At 40.8% G+C, this 23,600-nt stretch overlaps 2 protein-coding genes across 2 annotated transcripts in view; one reads left to right on the top strand and one right to left on the bottom strand.

The window, feature by feature from the left end:
• nt5dc1 (5'-nucleotidase domain containing 1) overlaps window positions 1–23,600 on the top strand; it is a 77,307-nt gene that overhangs the window by 6,396 nt on the left and 47,311 nt on the right. The window contains exon 6 of the mRNA XM_030404551.1: window positions 3–84. Coding sequence (XP_030260411.1) covers window positions 3–84 — 82 coding nt within the window. The remainder of the gene's footprint in view (window positions 1–2; window positions 85–23,600) is intronic.
• col10a1b (collagen, type X, alpha 1b) lies at window positions 200–6,417 on the bottom strand. Its single transcript, XM_030404549.1, has 3 exons — window positions 6,294–6,417; window positions 5,526–5,658; window positions 200–2,671 (listed from the first exon to the last, which is right to left on the bottom strand). The coding sequence occupies exons 2-3, from the start codon at window positions 5,641–5,643 to the stop codon at window positions 807–809; spliced, it is 1,983 nt and encodes a 660-aa protein (XP_030260409.1). The 5' UTR covers window positions 5,644–5,658; window positions 6,294–6,417; the 3' UTR covers window positions 200–806.

Genomic DNA, 23,600 nt, shown 5'->3' with positions numbered 1-23,600 from the left:
AGCGAGGAAATGAGGTGAATTCCGATTTTTGGAAAGACATGGTTGCTGCCATCGACCACAATTACAACACATCTGCATTCAAAGGTAGGCCTTTTTAATCCAAAGCAGAAGGCATTCTAGCTTATATCTTATTTTCAATCTTTTTGTCAAGGATCCATAATTTCAAAAAGAACAAAACGCACACGCAGTACACATACGATATTTTTCCTTTTCAAACTCGAACTTTTATTCTGTGTTTTGGTCAGAAAGTGGTACATAACTTAACATAATCAATGGGACATAGTTGTTTTGAAAAAGAAAATGCAGTTTGAATTTCTCATTCTGTGTTTTTCTGATCACAGTGCTTGTGAGAATGTGCAGATTCCTAATAACAGTACAACAGTTTTGTGTGTCTTTTGTATGTATATTACAGGAAAATGTTAAACAACAGACATTAATAAAAACAAACACAAATAAAAGACATGCTGTAAATGTTACAGGCAGTTGTAAAGCACCACTTAAAACATCTTCCAATATAGTTTCATGTTTCTTAAAATTGCAAAGGCACACACATGGTGAACTGGGGGGTTGGATAGGCTTGAACCATGAATTTTAAAATTGTGCGACATATTTTTCAGTCAAATAATTTGTTGGTAAATTGAAACCTTTATTGTTGTAAAGATTAGAATGAGGCAGTTAAACTTACAAAAAATACAACCATTCTTTATTTCATCTACAATCTCAATTTGGAGTTTTCATTAATTGATATATTTCTCTGAGTAGTTCAATGTTTTGTAAGGTTTTGAGGTTTATTTGGATTTGTGAAATCACGTTGAGGCAATCAAGAACCCAGAGAAAGAGCAGTGAACATTATCTGCTGCAAATATACCATTACTCTCCTCATCAGGAACCTGGACAAAGACTCTGTCACCAGCTTGCAGCATAAGAACAGTGCTGCCTGACATTTGATCCAGGAAGCCCTTGTTGTACTCATCATAGGTGAAAATAACTGGTTCCTCATTTCTGTAGAGAGCCACCAGTGCATTGGCTCCATTGACATGCATATGATAGCTGAAATAGTAGAGGCCTGGAATCTGGCAGGTAAACACACCAGTGTGTTCTTCGTAATGGTGCTCTCCATTGTACAGAACCTGGTTGAACCTGATAGGGGTTGCAGCTGGAGGGTAGGCTGTGGTCAGCACAGCACTGAAGGCTGACATGGGAGCCTTCATCATCTCATGAGACATCACAACCTCGTGGGACTTGATTGGCATACTCTTCTCATGGTGGTAAATCATCTCTCCTGGTGGGCCAGGTGGACCAGGAGGACCTGCTGCCCCTGGAAGACCATCTTGACCTCTGGCACCTGGAATTCCAGGAGGACCCTGAGGACCAGAAATTCCCTTAGCTGTCATGCCAGCTGGGCCAGGTGGGCCTGGAAGCCCTGGGTGGCCCTTAAATCCTTGGGGACCTGCTGGACCAGAGGGACCACTTGGTCCCATGGGTCCTGGCCTTCCACTCTCACCACTTTTTCCAGGTGCTCCTGGGGGGCCGGTGTGACCTTTTAATCCTGGGGCGCCGTTTGAACCTGGGAGTCCTGGGGGACCAGCATGGCCCTGTGAACCCTTCGGACCCTGAGCACCATTATGACCAGGTATTCCTGATGGACCTACTGCTCCAGGGGTACCTGGTTTTCCAGTGAAACCCTGAGCTCCCTGCTCACCTTTGGATCCCCTTGGGCCTGGTGCACCTACCATACCAATGTCACCTTTGGGTCCTTGTGGGCCTGCTTCACCCTGGAATCCTCTTGCACCCTGTGGACCAGCTGGTCCAATAGGACCAGGAGCACCTGGCTGACCAGTAAAACCGGTTGGGCCTGGCTCTCCTTTCTGACCAGTGGTTCCAGGAGTACCAGGGGATCCTCTACTACCTGGAATTCCAGGCTCACCTGTTTTGCCAACACCTGGCATGCCAGGAGAGCCTGGCTGACCAGCAGGGCCCTGTGGACCTTTAGCGCCCATAGGTCCAGGCATACCTGGGGTACCATTCTGGCCTGGTTTCCCTGGTGCTCCTGTGCCGGGAGCCCCTGTATGACCCTTTGGCCCTTGCGCACCCATTGACCCGGGACTACCATCTCTTCCTGGCATGCCAGACTTGCCTGGTTCTCCAGGATAGCCAGTGGCACCAGGTTTACCAACTCCAGGTTTGCCAGGCATACCAGATGGGCCCATTGGTCCAACTTGGCCTGGTGGTCCTTGAACCCCAGGAACTCCAATACCTCTCTCTCCTTTGGCGCCTGGAATACCAGGAACACCAGGATGTCCCTTCAAACCAGGTTCTCCTCTTGGTCCCATAGCTCCAGGTATGCCAGATGGTCCAGGTTTTCCAACAGAAGAATATCCAGCAGGTCCAGGTGATCCATTTGCACCAGGTGCACCTCTGGGACCCATTGGTCCAGTTGCGCCAGTTGCACCTCTCTCACCTGGGAGACCAGGGCTACCTGGTTTCCCAGGACCACCTGGGGTACCAGGTTTACCTGCTTGAGAGTAGCCAGGGGGGCCAGGGGGTCCTGGTGGGCCCTTTTGTCCAGGATGTCCTGTACCACTCTTTCCAGGAGGTCCAGGTGGTCCCATTGGTCCTGGCTGACCTGGCTCACCTGGAGGACCTGCAGGACCATCTTGGCCTCTAACAGCTAGGGATTACATAAATGAAGACACAGGTTTTAAGGTATTTTTTAGGTTATCCGAAGCACATATCACAGTGTGTGAGTTAAATGTTTATAGTTGCTATAAGTTAACTTTGTGTTTTACTGAACAATGGGGTTTAATTTAAAGAGTACTGCACAGTATTCCTCATGATATTGTAAATGGATGTAGAAAATATACATACAAGTATACAATTGATATAGACATAAACAGAGTATCCTTCGTTCTCCCTTAGGAAATGACAAATCAATTTGAAGCATCTTTTTCCATATTCTTGAACTCCTTGTGCCTTCTCCTGTGTCCTTGAATAACCCAAGTTTCGGTATTCTCTATAAGACCACAACCTAACTTAAAAGACTACTCCCTATGATTGTAGAGTGGGTTGTGGGGACAGCACTCTGTTTTCCCAGGATAGTCTTCACAGCACAACTGGTCTGAGGTGATGTTCTCACCAGGCTTATGTCTGGTGGCATTGGACCAACACACCAGTTCTGCTGCATTTCAGTTTCATTTGCTTGCACTATAGTGCACCCTTTAATTTCCTGCATTGGACATGGCCCTAAATGTATAGTTAGTGGTCTGCATGTTGTCAACATCCCCTCGTTGCTTTTGCTGCCACATATCATAGAGTTCTATGGATTAAATTAGTGCATACAAATGTACTAAACTGGTGTATAATGTCATATTATGTTAAAGGAGAAAATTCTACCCTATAAAGCGAACATATGGCAATGGATAGATTGTTTTTTCACTAAATGTATATTTAAATTTTGTTTTTTTAAATGCCTTTATTGATATTTAACATTAGATAGTTGATAGGATATGAGGGGTCAAAGTAATTAAAAACAACACTTATGCCAGCATCCAAGGATCTCAGTGCCTAGCCTTGGCCAGAAGTTAAATCTGATATGCATAGTGCAAATGTGACATTAACTGTGTCTATTTCTGTGTAGAGATGGATATATTTGATATTATATTTTCAAACCGACCTATATAAATCAGTAATGGTATTAAGAATAAAGGAATAGAGAAAACTAATATATAAAAGAATAAAAACTAAAAGAATACATGGCAACAAAAAACTCTGATCTACCAGTGCTTCAACGTTAAAAAGCAATGAGCAGCAGAGTTCAGAAATTATAGTAGTCTTTGAACTGGGATATGTAATAGCAATCTATGTGATAGCAATCTTTGATAAGAGTGCTATCACATTGCCTTCCATTGCACTCTGTAATTCTGGATCCATCATTGCCAAAAGAGAAGTATGACCTGTCAAAGAATCAAATCCACAAGTGTTGGCCTCTCTTTTCAAATACTTGTTTTTTGAGGAGAAAATGTTTTGACAGGGCTGTCATTTTCAAGCCACATGAAACCATGCCTGAAATCCCACAAGGGATATTTGTGCCAGAACTGGACTCTTTGGCTGCCAGAAACACCACAAAGTGGAGGTGATGATACTGGCCACAGTAGCTGACCCAGGACCGGAACCAAATGTGACGTGTTAACATTGCAAAGTAGTATTCTACGTATATTCTGTGTTTTACCTTTATTCATTTTATTTTTCCAATCTCAACTCGCCTTCAATGAACATCCTGTCAGCTACAGTCATTATCTGTAATTCTTTTCTTAATCATGGTCCCCTATCGTGAAAAATACAGACTTCATTATCTTAGCTACAGAGTTAAAATCCAGTAAATTGGGTTGTTTGATAAATTTACTGTTTGAACTCCTGAGATTCTTTCTGTGTCGTCCTTGTATTGTTTTCTATTTCATTCTAATCATGTGGTAGAATTTTAATCCCACATTGCAGTTTGCATGCCTGCTACGTGGTAACATCTGTTTTGGAGATTTGTCAAATTTGAGCTCCTGTAGACTTTCTCTTCTATTTTTATGTGGCGGCACACAGTCAAACCACATTAGAACCACTTCAAAAACAATTGTCAAACAAAAAATGTATTTGAATCATTGTTTAGTTAGGATATAAATAAAGTGTTTTACATCACTGCAGTGACATCACGACTGCTGCTGAGGGTTATTCTATGACACATGGAAAAGCTAACCCCACTTCATAGTTATATACAGCTATACACATTCACAGCAGTTCTGCCAGTTTGACCACAATCTTCTTCACTAAGCCAATGGATTGCGAGATTATGCACCTTGATGGCAGTTGATGCCGGAGGACTGTGTTTTGGCAGCTTTATTTATGGTTCTACCAATTGCGATTATGATTTGATTATCACTCATATCTGCAGTTGATTACCAAATGTGCATTTTTGTCAGGGGCTTTAAATGATGCAGTCATATTTTTCAGGATTCACAGATGATTATGATTTCTAGATTGGTATATGAAAGTTATGATCGTAATTTTATTTGACATTCCAGGAGCTGTGTGTCATATGACTTAGTTATATGACATTTTAGACTGTGAGTCTAGTTCACCAATGGCTTAACGTCAATGCATCTTTGGTGTGTGCTTGCTCCTTTCCATGTGTTCTAATTAAGAATCTGGAAGCATATGTCCAGTAAATTTCACAAGAAGTGCAACGTGGTGAGTCGTCTGGTGCTATTTTGCAGTTTAATTTGTCTAAATTTGTTTCAATTTTTCAACTAAAGCAGATGGCTTATGGAACTGATATATTATGATAGTATTTGGCTGAACAGCCTGCAGTGATTTAAACTTAACAATGGGCTTGTTTGTAGTTGAATTGAACAAATTGATGCATGAATCTTTGCCATTCCTAGTTATTTGCCCCAGATGGTTTTGAACCATCTGTATTTGAGTTAATGGCTGCTTATGCCCTTATCACTAGAATCGTCATGATTGTTTTTGTGACTCACCATGACTCTTGACAGGGTAGGGTGTCTTGCTCACTTTTGGCACATGGTAGTACCTCTCAGGGGTGGCCTCAGCCAAAGCGAGGAGGACAAGGAGCACACTTGTTACCCTCAGGTCCATCTTGTGAAGCTAAACCTGCAGAGACAGAATTAATTCATCAGAGGAAGCCTTGTTGCTGTCTTTTTCTCCAGTGACAATCAGCAACCAGAAGACCAAATAAGATAATCTCATGGCACCTGTGCTGTTGCACTTCACTTAGGCCTGAAAATGAAGTTTGGTGCATTAGCTAATCAAACAGTCAAAGTGAGGAGATGGCTGCAAATAAATGCCAGAAGCTATAATTTCTAAGTCAGCAAGGTAATACTCAAAAAAATGAAAATAAAAAATAAGTCAGTCAGTCAGTCACTCAGTTTTGGTCTCTTGAATGGAGCAACTGCTGTGCGAAAAGTATTCACCTGTAACACCTCTGACTGAGGATTAAAATAGAAAATAGAATATACAATTTAGAAAACGTGTTGCATATCCCCCCAAAGTGTTAAGACAATGAATGCAAGCCACTTCTCTCTCTACATCTTAATCTTTAAACTTAAAAACAGTCAAAGGCACAAAGTCCCTCCAGTTGTAAACCTAGTCAAAGCCGACATGGCTCATTACACTTGTAATGCCAGCAGCCATCAGTGCTCCACCAGCAGTCCTCCCATCAATGAGAGGCAGGATGCAGCAGGGAATCCTCTCTCAATATCCTTAAATCTGAAAACATGACATCTTACCGGGAAGGTTTACGCTCCAAGAAACAGTGGGTGGGGGGTTCGGGAGGCTGCTGTCCTGCTGCTGTACTGTAATATCCTTAGTCGTGGAGTCTGCCTGTCTGAGTGGCAGCTGCTGCTTCCCAGGGCACTGGGCTCAAGGTATTTATACCCAGAATGGCTTCAGCATCGTGGAGGATCTACCTCACGTGGAAGGCCCTCCCTGCTCTGATGTCATCTTTAATGATGGGTGCCATGTCCTCAGGAGGGCTGTCACTTCAGGGTGACGATCCTCCCTGTCTTCTCTCTCTTCATCTGGTTCTCTCTGTCAGTGTGGAGCAGCAGCGAGGGGATTCCTGTCAATTCCCACTTTGTGACTTTTTTATTAGATAGTTTCTTGAATGATCTTGTTTTGGTAATCTACATTTTTAGCATGTGGTATAGCAGCTCTTGAAGTTAACATCCTTATGAAGTGTGTTTGCATTTTCTGACAGATGACTCAGGATTGTAACAGTCTGCCCTGGTGCCCATTTTTAGCCTGGATTTGCATTAGTAACTGCACAAACACAGCTAAAAACATGAGGTTATTGACTAAGTCGCCAGTGACAGGATGTTTTTTCTGGAAAATTCAAGACTGTGTAAGCCTGACAATATTTACTCCAGTCTGAACCCCTGTACTGGTGAGACTGTGATACAGTATATGTACCAGAGAGCTATTTTCTGACAAGCTTCTTAACGAATGCTGGAAGGTTGGAGGCTTTTTGGGTTTGAAAGAGAGCAGATAATGTTCATTATTTTAGGTCTAAACTTACTACCACCTTGATTTATGTTCAGATTGAAATTTCACAAAATAAAGCCAATCATGTAGTCGGCAGGTGTATGTCTCTGTATTGTCTCTGTGATTTTTTTCAAACTGGTGTGTGGTGTGCCACAGTGATCCACAGTGCAGTTTTAAGACACCAGGAGGCAGGAGTGAGGTTTGGTTCGAAGTTCTACCTAATCATCCTCTGAGTCTGCAGCTGAGAGTCACTGAGTTGCAGTAGTAAAGAAACTTGGAATAAAGCTATAGTTGGACTGGAGGGCTTACAGTTGTTAATGTGTGCATTGATGTCATCCTCTCATCAAGGGGTTTTATATACTCAAATGAAAAGAGTAGCGCTAATGTAAAAGGCAATCTAGTATTGTGTTAAAATTTGACAGAAACATTACTCTGAGGAATTCAGAGATATAGGAGTTTATCACCTTTCACTAAAACATGTTGTATTAAAATAATGATTTTGATTGATTGTGATATTGTTAATTTAAAGTTTTTGTAGAAAGATATGTATCAATATCACAATGAAGTTGTTCTTATATTGCTGTACATGTACTGTGTATGTTTCATCTGAAATGGTAAAATAAGTACAAATAAATAAAATATGGACAGTGTTGGGGCAGTCACTCAAAAGAGATTAGACATTAGTTGTTACTTTTATAAAAATAAATCAATTTCTTTACTTATGTACTTTCTGTAGAATGTATTTTGTTTCACTACTTGTTAATTTACTTGCCACGTACTTACATTACATGACAACATCAGCAAGAATATAATGTTAAACCTTACACATGTCTACATATCAGCCCTATCATAATAAGGACATACACATAATCTTTAATGCTCTTTAATAACTAATAAAAATATTGTGTGCAGTAATGGCCTCAAAATAAAACTATATATGAAACATCATGACAGAGGGTTCCTGACAGCATAGGACAAACATTAATTGCCTCACTCGAGTAGCTTGCTCTCCAAACCATGACTTTAGAGTTGATCAGTCCATCTTATTTGACATGTTTATCACTAGAATAGTGGTTATCTCATGAAGAGTCTCTTAAATCATCTGATCCTCCTGGAGTCAGCACTGGCCAGGCTGAAGAGCATCTCTATGGTCGCACTGACAGCGTTGCTGTTGCTGGAAAATCAGGAAAGGTCAGGCATTCACTGCACATGTTTGATGATTTTTTTTCTGTCTACCCAATATGCCGAGATACATGATAGTTATTCTGCAAATGTTTTTATGTTATAATGGGTCAAAAGAAATCTATTTATATGATGAGACTACTGCTTCTAATGCAGATCAACATCTCAAATTGGATGACACTGTAGTGATCTACAGGGGAGAATTCCTCATCAAAGCAACAAAAGAAAGGCTAGGAGCAAGAGACATACAATAACTGTTTAACAAGAATGATATCAACAAAACAGAATAATAAATGAAAGCAACAAAGTTTGAAAGTATTCTTGAAAGCAAGTCTTGACGTCTGAATTTGTGGATCATATGTTTATCACATTGCAAGAAGGATTTAACCTTGTGTTTGTCACTAACCTCACATCACTAGTATGTAACAGTCCTGATTGGCCAAGCCACTGTATAATATATCTCTGGTTTTGCGAAAGCTTTTCCTTCCTTCTTCCATATCATTTAAACTGCCAGCGTCACAGTGGCCACAGCTGAGTGCTCAGAGAGCCATGGGCATCTTTGGTAAACTCTTTGAATGAAATGACAGAGTAGTGTGTGGGTGGAGTCGGTATTTAACAACTTTGTGAGATGCAGATATGCCACTGCATCTCACCATGAAAGTGGCTGTGACCGCAGAGAGCCAGGCTGCTTTTCAATTCATTTGGATTTTTTTTTAGTTTTGTTTTGGCGTGTCAGAATTAATGCCTCCCATTTAAATCAGTCCACTGTGAGGTTTAATGTAAAGGGCTACTTAGATTCTGGGTAAGCTCTGTGTGGAAAGAAATACTCAGTGCATGACATGTTATTGGGATGGGAGATGTACAGTATGGAATGCAGTAGCCTACAGATGGAGCTTGATATTGAGCTCTTCTCAGAGTTTTCAGACACTTGGCAAGGTGGGTGGTATTTCTGGGAAGGGTCTGCTGTAACCATTGTTTTGCCCCTCCAAACATCCTAACTTGCTGCTGCTGCACTCCAGACGTGACTTAATGCTCCTGCAGTGGCTTTATTTAACTCTGTAATTGAGAGGGATTGTCCCCCTATATACACAGCCTCTGTTTTACTCATTATCTTGAAACAATGTGCTTACGTCACATTTGTGTGTATTTTGTACACTGGTCATCTGTGGAGACGAAATCAAACATGATCTTTATTTTTCTGAACTGAGCTGTATTTTCAACTTGATTAATATTGATACTTTTGTTTTTCTTTTACTTAGGTTAGTATGGGATAGTTTACATTTACATTGAGGGCATTTAGCTGACACTTTTGTCCAAAGTGACTTACAGACAATAACAATAATACGATAACAAGACGCTGGCTCTACCCCTGAGCCACAGCTCCCTGATTTAATACCAGTGATCATTTGTTACCAAGATTTTGGAACAAACACCAAAACAATAATTTTGCAAAACCTCCCTTTACTACTTTCACACAGGGAAGAAAAATCCACTAAAGGTCCTGATGTACCAATATAACAACAAAGAGCGAGCTGCGATGAAGGTCAGCTGCTGCATTGCCTCACTTTTCCTGTTCCTCATTCAGAAAGCTGCACTTAAACACATGTCAAAGACTACAGCTGGCAGCCAACAAGCTTGTATATTTCGGCCTGTGTGAAATGAAATGCCCCTGTGCGGACATACAAACCACTGTTTGATTTAGCAGCATTTTTTGACACCATTCTCGCTAAGCTGCTTCTCATTAAGAATATGGAAGATTTAAAGTTGCAATTGGTTCTGGCGAAGAGGCAGGGGAGAAATGTAAGGAGAAACCACGCTAAATTTGGTGAAATCACGACTACTACAGCGACAGGCTGAAGGGGCTTTCCTCCCTTTTTCCGTCACTGTTTTCATGCACAGATCCTCTTACCTGAACACCCAATCAGAATGATATCACTCACTGACAAACCACAGACAATTCTACATTCTGAAATGGCCCAAAAGCCTCCGACAAGGGCTTTGTAGTTCCCATGATGGCCCTGAAAGATGCTAATCAGCCAACGGTTTTGCTTGTGTGTCGTTGCCTTTACTAATTACATCTGAAATCTTTCTTTAATGTAAATGTGTACAATCAGCATTCACTCCCACACCAAAAAGTCCTGCAGAAGTCATGGGTTGGTCGTGGAAATACAACACCCAGGTAGCTATGCTAATTTTTATGGTATGAAAGTAAGGACATTGTTAACATAGTTTTCCATTTGGTTAGGATCCCTTAAACCTGCTCTAATTTATTTTTGGCCACTCGGAAGCAATGTAGCAAGCTGTAAATACAAAACTGTAATACTGTTAGTGTAATATAACGTTGATATTGTTATGTTTTGACAAACAAGTGCTCAGTTTTGCTCTAGTCAATAAGGAGAAACAGTAGTATTAATTTGAGTTGCATTTGTGTTCATATGATGAATATACGTCCCATAACAAACAACAAAATACACTTGGGATAATGACCAATTTACTTCTGTCCTGTAAGCTCATTCAGGGACTACACAAAAAACACAGGGGAACAGTCTCAGCCAGCTCAGGTTATTAGTTAAACTCAAACACCTCTTAATCTCTAGAATAATTTATTACTCATGGTGTAAGGATGAACAGTCTCAACTGAAAAGGTTAGAACAGTTAACGTGCACATTGGTAAAAAGTCGTGTCCATTCCATAGCCGTGTCTGTGAGCTTGCTCTGATTCATGCATGAATTGTTTCTATGTGTGTCTTGATGACCACATGCCAATGCTTGTTTCTGGTTTGGATTTACAATACAGATTTTATTCTCTGTATTCTTTACACTTTGCTCTATATTTTTTGGTTGTTTGACTGTCTTGTCTCCATTTGGTCTGTGATATTTAAGGGCTATGGTGCCTGAGAGAAAAGAGGAAATAATTGCAGTCTGATGTACCTCCGCCAGCATGGAAGAGTGGAAAGCAGGAGTTAAAGATAGAGTGTTTAAGCTGGGAAGTGACGGTGGCTCAGATTTAAAGTTTTAATAAACCAAATGTGCCACTAAGAGGCACTTAGAGCTTTATGAATGGAAGGACTGAAGCTGGACCTCCTGGCTGAGTGTTAGCTGCAATTACAGAGACCTAAAGACAAAAATCATGGTTGGAGGCTAGCTGTAATTCAGAATAACAACCAAAAGCCTTCACTACTTCCCTCTGGATTTTCTTCTCTTTTTTTAATCTCAACAAAATCTTGCCCAAGTCATTATGGAATTATGGAAAGGCGGATCTCATGTCAAAGAGGAATTAAAGCCAGAGACGGTACATTTCTTGGTTACCAAATCAGATTGTACTCTCATTTTAGGATTTATTTTAGGAGCAGGTAATGGCTTACTGTAAAACCAACTATTTTAATCAAAGCTGAGTAAGTGCTATAATGACCTGTACTTTCTTTTTCTACTGCACCTTGCAGACCAGCTCCTAATCAGCAGCTTTTACAAGGATGGTGTTGCAATCTGTTTTTCCCAGCACCTGAGGAAGGAATACTTTTAACGCTATTACACAATTGCATATTTTAGTCCTCGAAACATATGGTATATTCCACATATATTCTATGTAGCCTGTGGTGAATAGAAAGGCAATGGGCAAATGTAAGTATGTATTCTAAATATTACTGTAGATTTAGTTATTTCCTGGAAAACATTAATTACTGTACCAAGACACAACTTGATGACTTCATTCACTGATTTGGATGAAACTAGATTATATTTTATGGATAAAATGTTTTCTGGTTATTCCTCATCTGGCTGCTCTGTATCAAATCTGGACAAATATCTTTACTTTGCAAAAGAAACTGCTAACTACAGCTAACCAACAGCCTACCAACAACACAGGAAACAGGGCAATATGCATCCTTAAAGAACAACAGAGTCCATATACAGTAGGTGATTCAAGAAGATTCCTGGTGGACAAAATACTAGTAGCTTTGTTACTAAAGTAACCACTAACTAACTGCCGCTACATGTTATACTGTTAGGGTGTTAGCTTGTTCAGCCATGTTGCTATGTTCATCCTATTTACTGACTCAGCCCCATGGTGCCCCTTAATTGCCTGTTATTAATGGAAACATGTAACTATGCTGAATTAAATGGCACTCCACAAGCTTTTTTTAATGGGAACTTTACAAAAGATTCCAAACTAAATAATATTTCAAATGTCAGAAATCTGAATTTACTATCAAGAAAACTGTTTAGTTAACATTATACTGTATATAGAGTTGTGAATGTGAACAAAGAAGGGATTTCTGACAGTCATGGTGTCGATGAACTTTTAATTAGGGTTGGATAGCTAACATTGCCTTTGTTAGCTTGCTGGCTAAAATGCTTTATCTACAAGAGCATATCAGTGATTACAAATACCTGCTCATCTTTATGTAGTTTTATTAATGCTGAGTGAATTCAATAAATGGATGTGGTGAGGAAAATGAAATGTTGTGGGGGTAAGGTAGAACAGAAAAAGGATTAAATGTATGCTGTGAGACCAACAAATTACTACATTTGGCAATTTCGGAGTCCCGCATGTAGTACATTTGCTAGTGTATTCAAAGATGATTTGCATATGTTTCCTATAATATTCTTGCAGTTTTGCCATGAGAAGTGAAATGCTTGTGAAACAGAAGTGTGGCTGACCGCTGCATCCTTTTGGCCTGCTCCAGGATTGGTAATAAATCTGTGTAACATTGTATTCTAGATGTATTATTATCTAGATTCTAGATCTCATTCCTTCCATAAACATTTGACATACACCTTTTACCATCTAATTCTTTCTACACAGAAAACTCTCATACACTCCTGTCGTGTCTGTTGCATCAGACATTTGTTGTTGTACAGTATGTCCCCCCTGTGATCCTTCATGTGGTCCTCCAGTGTCTCAGAGACGACTCAGTCCTGCCTATTGACAGAGACTGTGGAGGTGGAGTTAGTGGTGAAAAAAGGTGTTAAAGGCCAAACCCAATGTCTTAAAACAGCTCCGATGCCATTATGTTTATGTTTTTCTGAAAGTCTCACCAGTGTTTACCAAATTGCGGAGAGTTCAAAATAATTATGGTGCTAAAATCCCAAAATGGAGAGAACCGCTTCTGCAGACACCATAGGAAAACAGAATTAAAAATCCATTTGCATTTTTTTTTATCACCTCCACCAAGGAGTTTATGTTTTCAGTTCAGTTTGTCTTTCTTTTTGTCAACATGATTACAGAATATATACTGGCCCAATATTCATGAAAGTTGGTAGAAGGGTAGCATCTGCGACGCAAGAGACACCAATCTTTAGAGTCAATCCAAAGAACTGGGGCGGATACAAAAGTAATTTTTCACTCATTAACGTTGTGAGATAGGGTATTTGGCTTTGGGAGCTCCTCAGTGACAGACTCATGTTTAGCTACTTCACTAAGTAGCACAGTACACACCCAGTGAGCTAAGGAGCAAGTAAGAGTGCTGGCAGCAACGACTGAGAGGCAGCTGGGAATAACAGGCTGTAGAGCCAGAACATTCTCACATCTTACTGTTGAAATGTTTATTTTGACCATACCAGAGTTGTTGATTGTTGGAACAGTGGAAAGACTTACCAGTTTTGGTAGGTTTTATATTGTTTAGCACATTTACACAGATGAATACATACCCTAACTGGTACCATCTGTCCTATGGGGTAGCCAACAAATACAGTTGCTTAAACTTCATATAGAAAACAGTTGTCCAGTTGTGGAGCACTCAGGGACAGCTTTTTCATTAGATAACCGGTGCAATTATAACTTCACAAGGTTTGGCTATGAAAACGTAAATACACATGTATCATGCAACTAATTGACCCTTCCAAAGTCCTGCCCATTTTCCCTTCGTGGTCAAATAACAGATAAGCAAGCTTGGTACCCAGATGAACCTCAACTTTCCTGTTTCCTGTTAAACTTACATACGCTATGTGCTAAGTTTGTCTATATTGAAAAGAAAAACAAGTTAACATGGTTAAAAGATGTTGCTGTAACCATGTGGAAGGTGTTGTTTATCCGGTTCCCAATACCACAGACAACCTTGTTTATTAAACTTAACATTGTAAATATACAGTATCTCACAAAAGTGAGTACACCCCTCACATTTCTGCTAATATTTTATTATATCACAACACTGAAGAAATGACACTTTGACACAATGTAAAGTAGTCAGTGTACAGCTTGTATAACAGTGTAAATTTGCTGTCTCCTCAAAATAACTTAACACACAGTCATTAATTTCTAAACTGCTGGCAACAAAAATGAGTACACCCCTAAGTGTCAATATTTTGCGTGGCCACCATTATTTTCCAGCACTGCCTTAACCCTCTTGGGTATGGAGTTCACCAGAGCTTTACAGGTTGCTACTGGAATCCTCTTCCACTCCTCCATGACAACATCACGAAGCTGGTGGATGTTAGAGACCTTGCGCTCCTCCACCTTCCATTTGAGGTTGCCCCACAGATACTCAATAGGATTTAGGTCTGGAGACATGCTTGGCCAGTCCATCACCTTTACCCTCAGCTTCTTTAGCAAGGCAGTGGTTGTCTTGGAGGTGTATTTGGTAGGGATGGGTACCTTTCACATTTGAACCGATACGGTACCGATACTCGGTACCTGCGAATCGGTACCGGTATATATCGGTACCTGTTTTCGGTACTTTTTTGCGTATATGTGTGGTAATTAAAGTTATTTTGTATATAGAAAAAATAGTCAAAACTTCTGAATTTTGAATATTTGTTGAAGTGTCTATCCATGGTCACATTATGCTTGATTTTTGATGATCTAAGTACTAATAATAACAATCATGGCAACAAAAAATTAACAAAGTCTGCAAATCAAGATAAGAAACTGCAGCAGCAGTGAGCCTGGTTTCTTTTTTTCAGCAGAATAGAGATATACTCCATGAAAGAACATTATAACATATGATATTGTATAAAATAACATTTAATTATAATAAAAAAAAGAGTAAAGCTGCAGTGGGCTAATATTATAAATATGCACCATATATAGTTTTAATTATTATCATTATTATTATTATTATTATTATTATTATTATTATTATTATTATTATTAGTAGTAGTAGTAGTAGTAGTAGTAGTATTAGTAGTAGTAGTAGTAGTAGTAGTAGTAGTACTATTTTTCTGCATATTCTTGACTTTGACTGGGAGCATCTGTAACGTTGCAGTTTCTCTTCGGGCATCAATGAAGTATTTCTGATTCTGATTCATACATTATGAAGTCAGTTATTTAAACTTAAATTGAATTAAACAAGTTGACAGTATGGTAGAAATATGTCACATTTACATGTCAGGATCTGGTTATTATAGACACAGATTAAATATTTAACTGTCATGTATCATCACAGTAACAGTGTCACATACATTAGCAGCTATAAACACTTTATAATAAACATTATAAAAAAATACATATTGTGGTTTGGTGCGGTACTGTAGATTGAACATATAAGAAGTAGTTAATGTTTAGTCATCAGAGAACGTTACGTTGTTTTTGGTTCGTATATGTTTCCTGAATATATCCGTATGTGTGTGAATGTGTAAATGAGAGGCATTAACTTATGGTACTTTGTAGAAGTGCTTTATAAAGTTCACTTCACTGACTCGTATTAGTTCACGGGGCTGAGCTGCCTCCTCCAATGGCGGCGACGTTGACGTACAGTCCAGCGCTCAATGAGGCGTCTATGTATATATGTCTATGGTGCGACCCACAGCCAGGGAGTTTCAAAACCAGGAAACAGCTGATCACAGCAGTCAGTCCATCACTTCATCCGCGGACGTCAAGATGAGCAACTGGACAACCGCTGAGATCCAGGAGATGCTAGCGTCTCCTCGGTCTCTGTAGCTGTCTTCATTGTCTGCTTGTGTCGTAGCACCAAGCTACTACCGGTCGCTACTTTCAAATTAAAAGCCCCCCGCTAAGAATCCAGTTCTAAATTCCATTGGGGTGCAATGTAAAGCTCTTATTTTGAAGACAAATTTGTTGTCTTTCTGACAGAGAATGCAACGTTCAAACCATGTCCCGTCCATACCGTACTTCCGCTCTAACGGACGCCCGTGAAGGTGCGTTCAGGTACCGAAATGTGGTACCGACTGACTTCGCGTGAATCGATACTCGGTATTTCGGGGGGGAATTCGGTCGGTACCAATAAAAGTACCGAATTCGGTACCCATCCCTAGTATTTGGGGTCGTTATCATGTTGGAAAACTGCCCTGCGGCCCAGTTTCCGAAGGGGGGGAGGGATCATGCTCTGCTTCAGTATGTCACAGTACATGTTGGCATTCATGGTTTCCTCAATGAACTGTAGCTCCCCAGTGCCGGCAGCACTCATGCAGCCCCAGACCATGATGCTCCCACCACCATGCCTGACTGTATGCAAGACACACTTGTCTTTGTACTCCTCACCTGGTTGCCACCACGCACGTGGACATGGTTCCAGTAACCCATGTCCTTAGTCTGTGTGACTTCACTTTGCAGGCTTTCTTGTGCATCATCTTTAGAAGAGGCTTCCTTCTGGAACGACAGCCATGCAGACCAATTTGATACCGTGTGCGGCGTATGGTCTGAGCACTGACAGGCTGACCCCCCACCCCTTCAACCTCTGCAGCAATGATGGCAGCACTCATATGTCTATTTTCCAAAGACAACCTCTGGATGTGACGCTGAGCACCTGCACTCAACTTCTTTCTTCGTTTTGCCTGTACTGAGTGGAACCTGTCCTGTTAAACCCGTGTATGGTCTTGGCCAGTGCGCTGCAGCTCAGTTTCAGGGTGTTGGCAATCTTCTTATAGCCTAGGCCATCTTTATGTGGAGCAATAATTCTTTTTTCAGATCCTCAGAGAGTTCTTTGCCATGAGGTGCCATGTTGAACTTCCAGTGACCAGTATGAGAGAGTGTGAGAGCGATAACACCAAATTTAACACACCTGCTCCCCATTCACAACTGAGGCCTTGTAACACTAACGAGTCACATGACACCGACATTAGTTATTTTGAGGGGGCAGTTTAATTTACACTGTTATACAAGCTGTACACTGACTACTTTACATTGCAGCAAAGTGTAATTTCTTCAGTGTTGTCCCATGAAATGATATAATAAAATATTTACTAAATGTTAGGGGTGTACTCACTTTTTTGAGACACTGTATCTTTCCACTGCGTAACATAAAGCTTGTGGCCAGCTTCCTTAAGCTATGTTGCCTGATGCCCAGAAACCGTCTAATAGACACTGTGCCTCCTGGCTCAATGGGACCAGTGTTGCCATGTTACTGTCACTCTCGTCTGACACGGCAACAGTGACTAAGCAGGACAGGACAATTGTACTCGTATACTCAGATATTAAGGAGAAATGTTTAAACTTTGCTGAGATGATGAGGAACACATTCTTATTTTGCCAATGCTTTACTTGAATTACAGTGAATTAGACCAGTGGTTCTTAACCGGTGGGGCCCGCCCCCCTGGGGGGGCGCGGACACTCTCAAGGGGGGGCGCGAGTAGGTTACAGGATGGGAGGAAAAAATAAAAAATAAAAATCACGAAAATTCCCCCCATGTCGACATGCAAGTATTAAACACACAAACAAATCATCCTTCTGGCGATTTTTATGTCAAAAGCGTCTACCGACAAATCTATCTTTTACTGGTGTTATCACTCTGCAGTTACTGTGCTCGACGAGCAGCGGGTGCTGCCGTGAGTCCCTCCCCCGTCCAAAAGCGCTCACAGGCGGTCAGTCTCTCAGTACCTCGCGCAGCAGTCCAGCCTGCAGTCAGAGCAGAGAGGAGACACACAGCACTCCGCATCCAGGCTGCGCATGGCCGCCGCTGTCCCAGCCCTGGCGTACAGAGCGGGGTGTAAATGTACCTTATATTACCAAATAATAGCCGGGTTTCAATTAACCGCAGGGTCCCTTTAAACGCAGAGTGCAGGTGTATATTTTGATAAATAACCAAATAAATGCCGGGTCCAATTCATTTATTTTTTTTAAATCAATAAAGAAGACGTGACCACTGACACTGCACGTTTTTCTTCTTCGCCTTCTTCACATATTGTGCTTGCTTCCTGTCAGTCAGCATCACATTAATGATCGCCATAGCTCCGGTGCAGCAAAAAATAAAAAGTACGACTTGAAATTCAAACTTTCTGTCGTAAAATATGCAGAGGAAAACTCGGGAGTGCCGCTAGAAGTTTCTCTGTCGGCCCCAAGAGAGTGAGAGATGGGCGAAAAAATCAAACTGAGCTTCAGCGTCTGTCCGAGGAGGACAGCAGCAGGGCCAGGCTGCCTGCTGGAGGGAGGAAGAAGGCGAGCGAGGAGCCTGAGATAAACATGCGGGAATGAGTTATCAGCAAACGGGCACGCCACGAGAGAGTGTCCGCAAAATGATCAGGGCAAAATAAATGAGTGACAACAGAGATGAGGAGTTGGCTGAATCGTTTCCTCTGCTGCAACAACTTCACTTGCAGAAGGATGCCGGAGAATTCACAGAGAAGCTGGAGAAGTTTGTGACATTTTCATTCCGGACTGTGAGAGGAAGGAATTAAATGCCTGTCCCAAACAAATGCATGGTCTGTTCAGTGATTGATACAAATAAATGCCCCGACTATTATTTGGTATTTTACGGTATAATAACTCTCCTGGCCGGGGAGAGAGACATGCATCACAGTGCTCAGCTGCAGACACAGCAGAGAGTTGACGAGACGCGACTCATCATGACTGACAGGCATCAAGGCCACTCAGCGTCTCCTTACCGACCCGCCCCCAGATATTTCATTCACAAAAACAGGGCCTGTGGCAATTTTGGACAGCTGTTTTTGTTTTGATTTTCCTTCTTCCTTCATGGGCACCTGACGGCGCGCGCGCGTGTGTGTGTGTGTGTGTGTGTGTGGAAGGGGGGGGGGGCGGTGGTAGAGGAGGAGGGGGGCCCCAACTGCAATGAACCAGCTTTGGGGGGGCCCAGCTTGCAAAACGTTGAGAACCCCTGAATTAGACTATGTGGTCATATTGGTGGCCAAGCGATTAACAGTATGTATGATAACTTTTATTAAGAGCATGTTTATATTTTATATATATTTTGAGATATAATTATAATCTTACACTTACATTTAGGGTCCTTGATTCTGTCAAATAAATCTGAGTTGACAAACATTCACAGTTTACTCTGAGTTTATGGTAGAGCAGATGGATCATCAGCCCTGTACACAAACAATCCTAACTAAAAATCTGTTAAAAATAAATGTAAATTGACATCTATACTGTTTACAAGTATACAGTTCAGAAAGCTCATGGCAAAGTTGTACTGATTAAAGCATTAGTCAGCAGATTAGGAAGAATAAAGTTCAAAATTGACTTGAATTACATTTAGCTTTTTAAAAAAAAAAATCATCATCAAGTGAAATCAAAACATTGACAGCAAAAGTTCAGACAATTGTATACACTCTTCTTATGCGAGCCAAGCCTACCTAAAGAAAAGCAGGTGTAGCAGTTGACCTGAATATTTCCGTGCAACTTATCTGTGCATCCATGCAACATTGACATATGAACCAGGTTTGTGTTGTGCACTGTGTTCTTGAGTGTGTTCAGGCACAGAATACATTGTGATTGCATGGCCACAGACTAAAACAAGCAATCACAAGCCACTGCTGTGTGTGTCCTCAAATGGTACTATCATAAACCTCTTCTAAAAGAATTGCCAGTAAATGTTTGTTGGTTTTGTAGTGGAAGCATTTATCATGTCGGAAAGATAAGAAATGATCATTTAAAGCACAAACATTTAAATGAAAGCAGAATAAACAGACAGGGATATCTTGTTCTTTAACAGTTTCTCACAGTATCATTCACCATATTCAGGGTTAAGATATGAACTTCAAAACTTCTTATCCTTTTGTTGTTTAATGGCAGTTGGAAAACCGTTTTTAGACGCATTCCTGCCTCTTACTTACATACTTACTTATTTTGTGTGACATTCAGAGGTAATTTAAAAAAATATATATTTAAAAAAAAAAAATCACTCCCTTGGATGTTTTCCCCTTTAATCCTTTTGTAACTGGAAACATGATCAATATAATTTGGCTTTTTTGACAAGAATTTACATTAAGAAATTATTTAATTTCAAAGTGAAAACAGATTTCTACAAAGTAATGTCAGTTAATGATTGCATAAATATTCACACCCTTTATAGTGACTGACCTAATTCAACAGATGTCCAGCCAATTTGTGCTATTGGTCTCACAATTAGTGAAATGGTGATCACCTGAGTGCAATGAATTTGTCTCAGGTGATTCTATTATAAAGACACCTATGTATAGAAAGTCCGGTCACTGGTTGATAATTACGCCTGGCTACAATTACACCATGAAGACAAAGGAACACTCCAAGCAACTCTGTCAAAAGGTTGTTAAAAAGTTTAAGTCAGGGGATGGATACAAAAACATTTCCAAGTCACTCACTACGTTTACGTGCACAGCTTAGTCGGATTACAGCAACAGTTCAACTATGCTACTCAATCAGACAACTGCAATTGTAATACATGCCGGGGAAAAAATCGAATTATTGGCCGAACCATGTCATACTCCGGTACGATAGGTGGCGCTTTACCCATTTCAACTAATGGTAACAGAGCTGCCTCCGGCTGACCTCTTTACGTCATCAGCAACAACAAACTGCCTCGGCATTCGAGAAAGATGGCGTACGAAGAGCGAGAAGAAGCTACATCTTTGTACATTTCGTATATGGTATACATGATAACTGCACAAACTAGATGCACAATGGTGCTCTTGCTCGCGGTTATTTCAGAAGAAAGACACCGCCGCCGCTGCCGTCCTTCTACTCCCAGCTCACGGCCTACGGGAGTAATGCCACTATAATTCAAATAATCTAGGTGTTGTAATTGGACTATGAGAATACCGATCCGGTCAGACTATGGGAGGAAATGGGAGGAATATTGCACGTGTGTAAATCCGCCTAGAACAGGCTGAGCAAACTGATTGACCATGCAAGAAAAAAGACTAGTGAGGGAGACCATAAGGAAACCTATGACTTTAGGTCAGCAGCTGAGATGGGAGAGACTTTGCATACAACAACTTTTGCCTCGGTTGTTCACCAGTCAAAGCTTTATGGGAGAGTGGACAAGAGAAAGCAACTGTTCAAGAAAGCTCATTAAATCTCCGCTAGAGTTGCCAAAGGCATGTGGGAGACTCCAAGATCAAGTGGAAGAAGATTCTTTGGTCTGATGAGAACAAAATGGAGTGGAAGGGGGTGAATAGTTATGCAGTCAGTTATTTTACATTATATATTTTTTATTGATTACTTACTTGAAAGCTAAATTATATTGACCATGATTCCTTTTATAAAAGCAATAAAAGAGGAAAACATCCAAGGGGGTTTATACTTGTTATAGGCACTGTATCCTTTATATGACTGCAGGCTCCGAACCGTGACGTCCATACCATGATGTTGACAACGTTCATTGTGAAGCAACCTGATGGACGATGATATTCTTGTTACTTGCTGTTGCTATGCACTACGTCTAATTGTCTCACTGAGCTGAGAAAACTGCCTCCCGTCACCACCGACATACATCCCTGTGTCGGGTTAAAAGGCTCTCCAACACATGTCTGTAACTTGATTCAGACACCTTAATCAAAGATGGTCCACTACCTACGCTGTGGAAGCTAAGCAGATAAAGCACATATAACAATGACACGTTTGAGAGAAACAGTGGCCTCAGTGGCCCAAAGAAAAGACAAAAACAATGTAACCAATAGGGCTGTCAAAATTGCTCCAAAATGACGTTCGAATATTCGCTCTAAAAAAAACATATAGGTTCAAACCATTCGAATATCTATATTTGTGCATTATGTCAATAACAGGAGGACAAACTATTACAATGAGACATAACTACTCGTATAGGTATTTTTGGTAGGGCTGCAGCTATCGAATATTTTTAGAATCGAGTATTCTACTGATTATCCCATCAATTAATCGAGTAATCTAATAAAAATGATTTTGCATTATTAAATAATACCAAATAATGCATAACGAAAATGACAGGCCTGTTAAAAAGACCAAGCTATTGGCTTTCATTCCTGAAAAACACATACAGGTATTTATTTCAACTATTCCTAACAGCGGGAGTAAAGGTGTGTGTTTGTTTATGTGTGCACCCGTGCGTGAGGGAGAGTGAGAGACGAGATGAGTGTGTGTGTGTGTGTGTGTGGGTGGAAAGAGGTTATTTGGTGTGTACTCTCTTGCAGTTAAACACAAATTAGTTTCCACATCTTAACATGATATCTAGTCATACCGACATCAGGCTACAGCCTCTACAAATACCATACGCTCTAATTTGCGATGGAAGGCTAAGTTAAATTAGCTAACATCAGTGTTTACGTTAGCTTGTGTTGGCGACGCTTGGTGAGCTGGTGTTAACAGCTGGATGCTTTCGGTTCAGATGTTGAATCATTGTTGACGTGCTGTTGTGGTACAACAGTTCTGCTTCGTTGCACTTTGTTTTCTTCTTTTTTAAGTGGGAAATGATCTCAAAATTTGGACATTCTCTGTCTTTTACAGACTGCTTCTTGGCTTTCCTCCATCGCGCTAACTCAATTCTGAAGATAGTGGTGTGTGTCCGCAATAACAGTCCGTGCGGAAAAATGATCCTCGAAAATTTTTCGAGTTACTCAAGTAATCGTTGCAGCTCTAATTTTCGGGATACGGTTCCTCTGTTACAATTCTTGACAAAACTTTCTGAAACGGGCTTCAGAAAGTTTTGCCATTAACAATACTGATCGGCCTCCGCAAGTTTCTTCGTGCACGCCTTTTGTCATGCTGCAGACAAAGACCTTGTGGCGGGCGGTAAAAAATATGAGTTGAGACGTGGCTGTTTAGTTGGAGTTCCACACATCATGGCATGCTCATTTGGGTGCACATTTTCGAGATGTGCCCTCATGTTGCTAGTGGTGGAATGGTAAGCTAACTGTAGCTTACACAGCTTGCATACAACTTTATCTCAAGGCTTCGCATTTTTGCCTCTAAGTATTTCCAAACGGGGCTTTTTAGGTTGCTTGGAATCCAAACCACTCTCTCTGCTGCCGGGTTGGGCTCTGAACTTTCTACCATATAGTTTTTCTCTCTGCCATCTGCATCTGCCACGGTTTTTGTTGCCTTTCACTTTCAGCAGTGAGTGACACTTGCAAGTGCGACTATTGGGACCTGTCCCTGACCCGTCACGCAGTGCACACACTCGCAAAGCAGCCACTGATGTGTTTTTTTTTCCACAGTCGAATGTTAATTTTCACAATCGAATCTCAGTTTTTTTTTAATATTCAAATATATATTCAAATTCAGAA

This window comes from Sparus aurata, chromosome 22, assembly GCF_900880675.1.
Source record: "Sparus aurata chromosome 22, fSpaAur1.1, whole genome shotgun sequence".
NCBI classification, from domain to species: Eukaryota; Metazoa; Chordata; class Actinopteri; order Spariformes; family Sparidae; genus Sparus; species Sparus aurata.
This window is presented reverse-complemented; position numbering and strand designations above follow the sequence as displayed.

Excerpts from the sequence above, each read along its gene's own strand:
- col10a1b (XM_030404549.1), bottom strand. The coding sequence starts at position 5,643 with ATGGACCTGAGGGTAACAAGTGTGCTCCTTGTCCTCCTCGCTTTGGCT. Across the intron at positions 2,672-5,525 it reads CTACCCTGTCAAGAGTCATG|CTGTTAGAGGCCAAGATGGT; the intron begins GTGAGTCACAAA and ends TGTAATCCCTAG.